Here is a 9,745-nt window from a genome sequence, read left to right on the forward strand (position 1 = left end):
GGAAAAATGTAGTATTTCAGTCTGGTTGTGTGTGAGGTAATAGGTAAACAAAAAGAAGAGGAAGTTACCACATTCTGGAAGATTTACTTGTGATCATCAGAGGGACCGCAAATACGGTAAAGGAAAAGGTTCTGAGTACGGGAAGAGGTTCTGTGATTTAGGAAAAAACAAATGCGGGAAGAATGTGGTAATGGGGAGAGGCTGGGATAAATCCCAGTTGTGAAACTGTTTCCTGCATGACAACATCTGACATCCGTGAACCCTTCTCTTCAATATTTTTAAAACAGCTTAATTTCAGTCCTTTTCTTGTGCAATCAAAGCTTTGCTTGTTTAATGAAAGCCAATGGAAAAAAAGCTTTACTATATTATATTGTACTGTATTGCCTATAAGTTAATGAGTGTCTGTAGAGCTTTCCTTTATTTAAAAAATTATATTTGAAAAATCATTAAGGAGTTAAATTTTCATGTTTGAAAATTTGGGAAAAAAGAGTAAGGAAAATAACATCATCAATCTTATCGCATTTAAGTACGTAAATACTTTTCAAACAAAAGTACTTAACTTTTATTGTATTCAACAGAAAATTGGCTGTGAAGCCAATGAAAATGTTGAGCTTCAGAAAAGTGTTCTTAAAAGCAGATATTAACCCCCCCCAAATTTCTATTAAAATTTTAAAAATGATTAAGTAAACTTTAAGAGATTGTGATTAAACTAGTTCTCAAGAAACATGTTTCTTTCCCATTAGAAATATTTAGTTACTGTTGACTTATTAAAAAACAATATAAAGCCTACATTTATTTTTTGGGTGATTCTCCAAGAAAAATCAGTAAGGGAAACACTGATCTGTCAGAAAGTTATTTTATAAACATAACAACGATAACAAAAGTTGACATCTTAAACAGAACTCTCAAAGATTATCTGTGTATTCAGATATCATTGGTCCTCTCCGCCTTTCTGAATTGCTAAAAACTGGAGGTTTTATTGTTTCAGAAAGCGACATTTCTTACGTGTGTTCTTGGCGTGTGTCCCAACAACAGAAATAGGGAACTTCTATTGCTATTATGTAAGCTCCCCAAGGGCAGAGATCTCAGTGGTTCTCTGTGCCCTTCACTTTGCCTCTTGGTATCTTGTGAGTCATAAGAACTTAATACTTACTGAATAAGGGAATTCCATTTTTCCTAATAGTTCCGTTAGTCTGTAGCTTCTTGAAGGCATCAAGAAAAATATTTTATTTTGCCTCCATGTTTAGCAAGGTAGAAAAAACAGCTTCAAATATGACATTCTTTTTAAGTATAGAGGTCAGAATTTTCTTTCCGTGAAGCTCCATTCAGCATTCACGAGTGCCTGCTACACGTGAGGCAGTCTGTTGGGCCTCGGGGACACGGCAGTGCACAAAAGTCCTTGTCCTCGCTGGAGCTTTCCTCCTAGCGGAGGCACGTGAACAAGTCAATATGGAGTGTGCCGGGGCTGAAGTCCTATCGAGAAAAACAAAGTAGGGGAAGTGGTCTGGAAGCGGGGCGGGGATTGTGCATCTTACATCGTGGTTAGAGAAGCCTTCAGTGGAGACTTGAAGGAGAAATGGGGGCGTGAACCATGAGACTGTCTCCGGGAAGTGTTCCAGCGAAGGCCTCAGTGGTCAGTGGAGCGTGCCAGGCCTGTCGTTCAAGTGCCAGGAGGCCGTGGTGGCCGGAGCTGGACCAGCGAGGAGGCGCAGAGGGTCGGATGACGTGCACCTCTGTACCGATCGTAAGGACTTGGGGTTCACTCTGAGAAGAGCAGCCTGCAGAGGGCTTTGACCAGCCGTGTGCCGTGATCAGCTGGGGGTCTAGAGGAGCCCTCTGGCCACTGTATGGAGAATAGACCGCAGGGGCAGGAGTGGAAGCGGGAGACCAGTGAGAGATGGGCACGAGGGCGGGGGGAGGTGCTGCCGGTGGCACCACGGGCAGGAAGAGGGGGTGCGGTTCTGGGTGCTTTCCCGAGCTGGCTTTGCTGGTGGGCTGACGTGGGGTGCGAGAGGACTAGCGTGAAAAACAACCGTGTCGTCAAAGATGTCCTGAGAAAACAGCTGGCGCTCACTGAGGTGGGGAAGGCCTTTGGATGAGTAAGTTTGGGGTTGAAGATCAGGGGTTCAGTTTTGAACAAGTTGAGTGTTTTGTCAATGTAGCGTTGAAGTACTTCCCGGTGGATGGTTGTCTGTCTAGAAGATGAGAGTTGAACATTTTCCGGGTGGTCTGTATAGGCCACCATTTATTTTATAGCATTCCGCTATTTTCTGTCTTTGTTCTCGTTCTTATTCCATTTACTGAAATCTTTTCTACCCAAGAAAACCGAGTTCTTGGAAGCCCAGGAGTGAATTTTCTACTAGCTTTGCCACCCCTGCTGGCTTCTCACTAGTTGTTTGGTACATTATTAATTGAACTGAAAATCCACTGGGACAAATATTTTGGGGAAGGTTTTTTTTTGGGTAGAGTCTTGAAATTGTGAAATTTTGGGACCCACAGGGATGTTACAATGGTCCAATTATCTGACGTTTTACAAAGAAAAAAAAATAGTGTATAGAATGGTCAAAAAAGTAAGAATTTTAAAAAATGTGTTTTTATTTTAACCATTCAGGTGATGTTACAGCTCAGGTAGCTCTGCAGCCTGCAATAAAGTTCAACGGTGGAGGCCATATCAATCATAGCATTTTCTGGACAAATCTGAGCCCTAACGGTGGTGGAGAACCCGAAGGTTGGTTTAGATTGGTGCAACCTTAGCTACGTTTTGTGCACGATAGGAATGACTTGATTTTCTTAAGTTACCTTAATTCTCCCTGAGGTATCATAATGGCATGTCTTTCACAGCAAGCAGTACAACAAAGTTGTAACTTTCAAAGGGGCACATGCAAGAGTGGAGAATACATTCAGGGAATTATATCGTCAGATTTTATACACACACACAATATCACATACAGTGTCATCTTTCGGTTGAAATGTACTGTACGTTAGGGAAAGACTGAGAAACTTCGTTTTTAGAAAAGATGAGCTTTCACTTACTAGCTCTAGGCCCTGGGACAAGATGTTAGCCATTCTGCACCTTACTTTCTTCATCTATATGATATGGGGATAATAATAGGGTTGTTTTAAAAATTAAATAAGTTATTATAGAATAGTGCCTTTTGCTATTGTTTTACTACTCTTCCTAACTGATAAAAAAGTCAGTTGTCCCAGAAAATTAGGTTTTCCAGGACAACTGCAGGTAACAAGGGAGTACAGAGCTGATGATCTTGTTCACTCTGCTTGTTTACTTGACCTCCTATGTAGCACGCAGAGACCCAGAACTTTAATTATCCTCCCCACCCCAGGGAAGGTATGGGGCGTAAATATAGCTCTCCTCCTTTGTTTCTGCTCTTCTGGCAAGTACCTTAAGTTCCTGTGGCATTTGTTTGTTTTTAATCATGTTCTAGAAGGCATCTTGTGCACTTGAAATAAGCAATTTCATTTGGAAGTAAAGATGAATGGGGGAATAAGTATGGGAAGCTGGACAATTTATTTTTTCTGAGTTAGGTCTTCAGACCGTGACTTAATACTTTTGAGGTGTTGTGAGTTACCAGAATACCAGATACACCTGTATTCAGCCAACAGGTTTTGGTACTCTGCCATTTTGTGTTATCTGGTACCACTTTATTCCATCATTTGTGCTTATAACATTTGATTACTTTTAAGCCAATAAAGTAAGAGAAGTGATATTTTGGGCCTAGTTGATTTAGTTGATGTGCTCAGTCTCGAATTGTATTCTGTATTGCTACAGAATAAAAAGGGTGATAACTCTTAGAGTGTACCCTTAGTTCACTAATAGGCAACATCACTCTTTTTAAAATGATACGATTGAGATAGGAAAGATCTAGGCTGCCTTGGAGAAGAAGCAAATCTCACCCATAACATTTTATTCCCAAATTGAAACATAGAGTAGGTAGGGTAGAAGTCAACGTAAAATCTTCTGTTGAGGGGAAAAAAGAAAGCTAATGAAAAATACTATTTCTTTCATTGTGGAAACGGCACTGTGAGTGAAGAAATCCCTCTAACATGTTTCAGCAACAAACACGTAAATTAAAATTGTGAGATGTTATGACCCTGGTGTCAGGACAGGAATAACACTGTGTTTTGTAGGCTCACTGGGTCATGTAGTGTTTTCCATGTGTTTCTAGTTGTGTCTGGGGCCATATGACAAGAATATTGGGATATATATAATAAAATATTTTATTGTAATTGTTGCCATATGTTCATTTGTGGGTGGTTTTTGGGTTTTTTTTTTAATAGGGGAGTTGCTGGAAGCCATCAAATGTGACTTTGGTTCCTTCAAGAACTTTAAGGAGAAGTTGACCGCCGTATCCGTTGGTGTCCAAGGCTCAGGCTGGGGTTGGCTCGGTTTCAATAAGGAACAGGGACGCTTACAGATTGCTGCTTGTTCTAACCAGGATCCCCTGCAAGGAACAACAGGTTAGGCTTAAGAATTATTACACGTTTATTCGGGAGAGATGGTTCACTATAAAGCATTTACCGTGAAATACGGAAGACTAGCAGTGTTTAAACCTACCCTGAGCACGTACTAAATTGAACAGATCTTAGTAGATGATACCCAGAGTCTTGGTGGGAGCAAAAATCTTTCCAAGTCCTTGATATTTTATAAAATGAGCACATGTAGTTTTACAGATATGTTAACAAAACTTGTTTTAAACGTAAACTCTGCTTCATTTGACAGAGAATTCGTATCAGCCTACATAATAATTATATGCACTAGAATAAAAAAAGTAAAATTAGATAAACAACATGAAGGAGGAAAAGACACATAGGCTGGGTCTGACTTCAGAGCTTGGACTCTCAACCCCTCTGCTGAGCAGCTGTGGTCAAACTGGGACCAGAGCTCAGGTTTCCAGACATCTACTTTCCTGAGGATTTTTTGGCGTAGGAAAAGATTGGGCTTAGGAGCTGCAGGCTGGGTTCACCAAATCCTTTTTTATGTTGAGCCAGATGGAAGTAGAAGCTCTTTAGGAAATAGTCATAAGGATCCAGCAGTTTGCTGGAACTTTGATGTGAGGTGATACCTTAGCATCAATCAGCAGTAGGTCTCAGCCATATTTTCTACCTCCACACATGTCAGGAGACTTGCTTACGTGACTCACTAACCTGGATATGTTCAGATTTAGCCAGAATCTAAACAGCTCTTTAGGGAAAGTGAGATGCCACAGAATTTGGAAAAGCAACCAAAGATGTGTGAGCCCTGAGCGCTCTCAGAGTCAGGTACCTGACTGAGGAGGCTGTGACTGGCAGGTGAGTCCTAGCGACCCCTTCTCTCCTGCTTGAAGAAAGCCCATTGGAATAAAGATAAATGAAAGTTATGGCGATTTATTTAGGGGGAAAATCACGTATAAATTTTGTTCCCTTAATTCTAAGTTATTAGTGACGCACCTCACAATTGATTTAGACATGCTGGTTGATGCTTGTCTTCCTAGAGGAGCGCTTTCAGTTGGAGAGGTTTCTTAAATGAATGTTTTATAACTACGTCTTCACTTTTCAGAAACTAAATAATGTATCTTTTTCTTAAGCCTTACTCAGTTTTCCTTGTTAACTTAATTTTTATTATGTCTCATAAACGCTTTTATTTATTTATTTATTTATTTGAAGTAGAGTTGATTTACAGTGTTGTGTTAATTTCTGCCCTACAGCAAGGTGACTCAGCTGTACATATGTATAATCGTAAACGCTTTGTATTCTCTGTGACTAACATCGGCCCAGGGGAGCAGAGCAGGGTTTCCATAGACTCCCGCAAATGCTCAGCACCTTCGGAAGGTCCTCAGCCACACCCACAAGGAGAACACACCCTTCCTGAGACCCCTAGGGAGGACCACTGAGAACTGGCTCTTGGATAAATCTGTTGATATTTTAAGAATAACTGTTAAAATACTGTGGTTAGTTGATTTTCCCAAGTCTGTTTTAATTAGTTTTACTATTTATCACATTTTCTGCCAAAGAGTAAAGTTTAAAATCTTTTTCTAGGATATTTATTCTTTTTTTTTTTTTTTTTTTTTAATTTTTTTTTTAATTTTTATTTATTTATTTATTTTTAATTTATGGCTATGTTGGATCTTCGTTTCTGTGCGAGGGCTTTCACTAGTTGTGGCAAGTGGGGGCCACTCTTCATCGCTGTGCGCGGGCCTCTCTCTCGCGCGGCCTCTCCCGTTGCGGAGCACAGGCTCCAGACGCGCAGGCTCAGTAATTGTGGCTCACGGGCCCAGCCGCTCCGCAGCATGTGGGATCCTCCCAGACCAGGGCTCGAACCCGTGTTCCCTGCACTAGCAGGCAGACTCTCAACCACCGCGCCACCAGGGAAGCCCAGGATATTTATTCTTATGCAGATTTCCTATTTACATAAGAAACTGAAAAGTGGATGAGAATGTTGTGAAGGGTAGTTTTGTGTGCACAGGATGATTAAAGTTTAAAGCGAGAAGATGCCGCGTTTTAGAGCGAAATTCATAGTTTCTGTTTCTTTCCCCTTCTTTCCAATAGGTCTTATTCCACTGCTGGGAATCGATGTGTGGGAGCATGCTTATTACCTTCAGTATAAAAATGTCAGGCCTGATTATCTGAAAGCCATTTGGAATGTAATCAGCTGGGAGAATGTAACTGCGAGATACATGGCTGGCAAAAAGTAACACATCAGCCTTACACTGAGTACATCGAGCTCTTTATGACTAGTTTTGTAGTAGTGCAGAGAACCACATATACCAGTAAGCTGCTCCGTTGTAGTGTTTCTGAGTGTGGCTTATTCAAATATTTGATAAACATAATTTAGTGCTGTGAATAATCTCTTTTAAAAGCTTGTTATTAGGCAACTGTTTGAAAATGTTAAATGCTTTGTATGATTTAATCTTTTGATTGAACATTTTCTTCAGAGAGCTATAATAGCTAGGAGATTATAATTTTCATCATAAAACCATGAAGAATGTTTCATCCCTATACTGTTGGGGTGTCTAAGGAAGCCTTTCTAATCCTGTTCTATTGCAGTTACAGAAAATCTGGTCTTTTGCCCCATTCGTTTAATAATAAAATATTAAATTTATTTCCCAAGGGAAATATTCAGTTTTTCGATTGAAAATTGCTCTTTTTGTAAGTAATCCTCTGTCCAGTATTAATTCTGGTGGATATCACCCAGCGGTCTTTAGTTACTTATGATCACAGGTTATACAGGGTTAACACTAACCATTTTGTCATTAAAAATATATATAACTTGATTGCTAATTGAGAATTGCTTTATTATGAGAAGGAAATAGTAGTGCCTCTGAATTTTTCTGTAGACAGAAAAAGACTTCTGTGAAATTTCGTCCTCAAACACAGAAATGTGTGTTGTCGAAGTGCTCAAAGTGGACAAATTAGGGCCTAGTTAATAAAGTCAATGATAGGGATGGGCCACAAATCTGCTGGCCAGACACTTGCCCCTCTTCTTTTGGGCCTGCTCATGAAGCATCCCTCTCAAGAGAACCAGACCTGGGTCAGGGCCTGCATTCCCAAGTAATGAAAGACGAATTGGTTTCAGGGCGCAGTCAGGAGCATGCCTCTCTCAGGAACATTTATTTTCAAAGATTTGTTTTTGAGTTATTTCATCCATTTTGATGTTTTTTGTTTCTTCTAGAAAATGTACAATCGCTATAGAAGCTTTATATTGTTTTATTGGTTTTTCCAATAAAGGGAAAACCGTATCCCTCATATAGTGACAGGGCAGTCAAATTACATTCCTGTTGAGTTTTTGTGAATGGAGCTGTGCAATGCAGCAGGGTCCTCTCTGTCTTTGGCTTCACAGTGTCAGGTGGTCCACGTTCTTTGTCATCTTCTCTCCTTATCGTTAATAGCTGTATAGTATTTTATCAATTGGACATTTCCTAATATATTTCACAGTTTTGTTACTGAAGATTTCATTTGTTTCTAATCTGATGATTACAGGTAATGCTATTCTGATACCCCACACAGGTTTTACCTTCTATTGGAATATTTTCTCTATGTAGGTTTTTTCCTTAAACCTATTTTAGTAACAGGGTGTTTCCCCAAGTTTATTTTTTCATTTAAAAAAATTTCCCCCTAACTTTATTATCCTTTTTTTTTTTTCATGGAAAAATGGAGTGACTTAGCAGTTTCAATATTGAAGACTGAAGTTTTAAAAAAAATTTAAATTCAAGGCACTTTTCTTTTAGAATTCAATTAGAAAAGTATTTAGGCTTTCTGAATTGTCAACAGCGTTGATGAGACTAGTGTTAACTGTGTATGTGTGTGTGTGCTTGTGGATGGAACACACTTCAGAGACTATGATTGCCATCCTTTCTATACCACAGTAAAATGGCTTTAATGGGGCACAACTGAGAGTCGTGTGACTGCTCCTTACATATATCCTGTACACACATGTATATGCCTATATGTATATTAACAAGGCAGTGTGTGTGTGTGACGGCTGATTACATATACCCTATACACACATATATATGCCTATGTATATAAACAAGGCAGTGAACTCTGTGTAAACAGACCATTGAGAAAATAGGACCTTTTTGAAAGATGGGCTTTTGAATACAAGTAGTCTTCTAGATCATGAACTAACAAAGATATGCAGAGACTGCTGACTTATATAAAGCTTTTGGACTCTCATTAAGCTTTAAGATTAAAAAAATATTCAATGTTGAAATTTCTATGGGGCTCTATTTTTGCTTTGATTGTATCATGTGAGAACAAGGGAAAGCATACTGTCCTCCACTGCAGTTTTGGATTTTAAGAGACTAAGATAACATACAGAGTAGAGATTTTAATCATCCAGCAGAAGATGAGACTCTGTAAGATTCTGTTTAGCCCTGTTTTTCAAAATAGAAAAGAAACAGAAAAGGTAAAACAACCGTTTCTTCTGGAAAGAGCAAGTACTGTTCACCCAGGAAGGATTTTTGTGACTGAATCAGCAGTGCCTGCTCTAGTCATAGATGGGCTTCAAAAATCTTGGCATGATTGGTGCTGCAGGGGAACAAGATGCAGAACAAATGCTGTCTGTGAAATAGTATCTGTTGCTCGAACTGTTGTGTAATAATTAAACTTTGATATTGAGAAGTTACAACTTTATTACACAGCTCAGATTCATGATTCTAAAATGAGATTTGAATTTCTGTGGAGTGCCTTTAAAAAGTAACATCAAAATCATAAAATTAAGATTGATGTGTGTTGTCAGTCATATCTAAAACTAGGTATAAATACAAATTTTGTTTCCTGTTTTAATTTCAGGGGAACTACTGTTTGGGAAAGCTGTTCGGTAACTGTTTTATAAATCACTGTCTCTCTTTTTCAGTCATACCCCAATGATCCCAGCAGGCTAATGCCCTGTGTTCTAAGGTACACATGGTACATACTAAAAATCCTGTAAGGTCCTGGAGAGTTTTCATTTAATTATTCATTAAAGAAGCATTTATTTTCATATTGTAAGTGTGAAGCTTTTTTGATTATTAATAAAAGAATCTGTTAACCATCAAAGGAGGTCCGTATTAAGTATGTGTGTCAAAACATTTATAATCTTGCAATGCTTTATCATTTTTACTGTAGGAAAGGAATAATAAATGATAGGTAGTTGAAATTTTACTCTAAAAACCCAGAAGGCATATGAATTCTATCTCTGGGAGGAATTTTTTTGTGCATGGTTCTCATGACAGTGGCTCCACCTCCTGGAGACTCTCATTTGGGGGGT

General features: G+C 39.0%; 1 protein-coding gene across 2 annotated transcripts in view; it reads left to right on the forward strand.

Annotated features, from left to right (window-relative positions):
- SOD2 (superoxide dismutase 2) overlaps positions 1 to 9,534 on the forward strand; it is a 36,021-nt gene extending 26,487 nt beyond the window's left edge. For both annotated transcript variants that reach the window (XM_057528216.1, XM_057528215.1), the window contains exons 3-5: positions 2,612 to 2,728; positions 4,297 to 4,476; positions 6,544 to 9,534. In XM_057528216.1, the coding sequence (XP_057384199.1) occupies positions 2,612 to 2,728; positions 4,297 to 4,476; positions 6,544 to 6,689 (443 nt within the window). In that variant the 3' untranslated portion in view covers positions 6,690 to 9,534. The remainder of the gene's footprint in view (positions 1 to 2,611; positions 2,729 to 4,296; positions 4,477 to 6,543) is intronic.
- Positions 9,535 to 9,745: the final 211 nt, after the last annotated feature.

This window comes from Balaenoptera acutorostrata, chromosome 14 (assembly GCF_949987535.1).
Source record: "Balaenoptera acutorostrata chromosome 14, mBalAcu1.1, whole genome shotgun sequence".
In the NCBI taxonomy this organism is placed as follows: Eukaryota; Metazoa; Chordata; class Mammalia; order Artiodactyla; family Balaenopteridae; genus Balaenoptera; species Balaenoptera acutorostrata.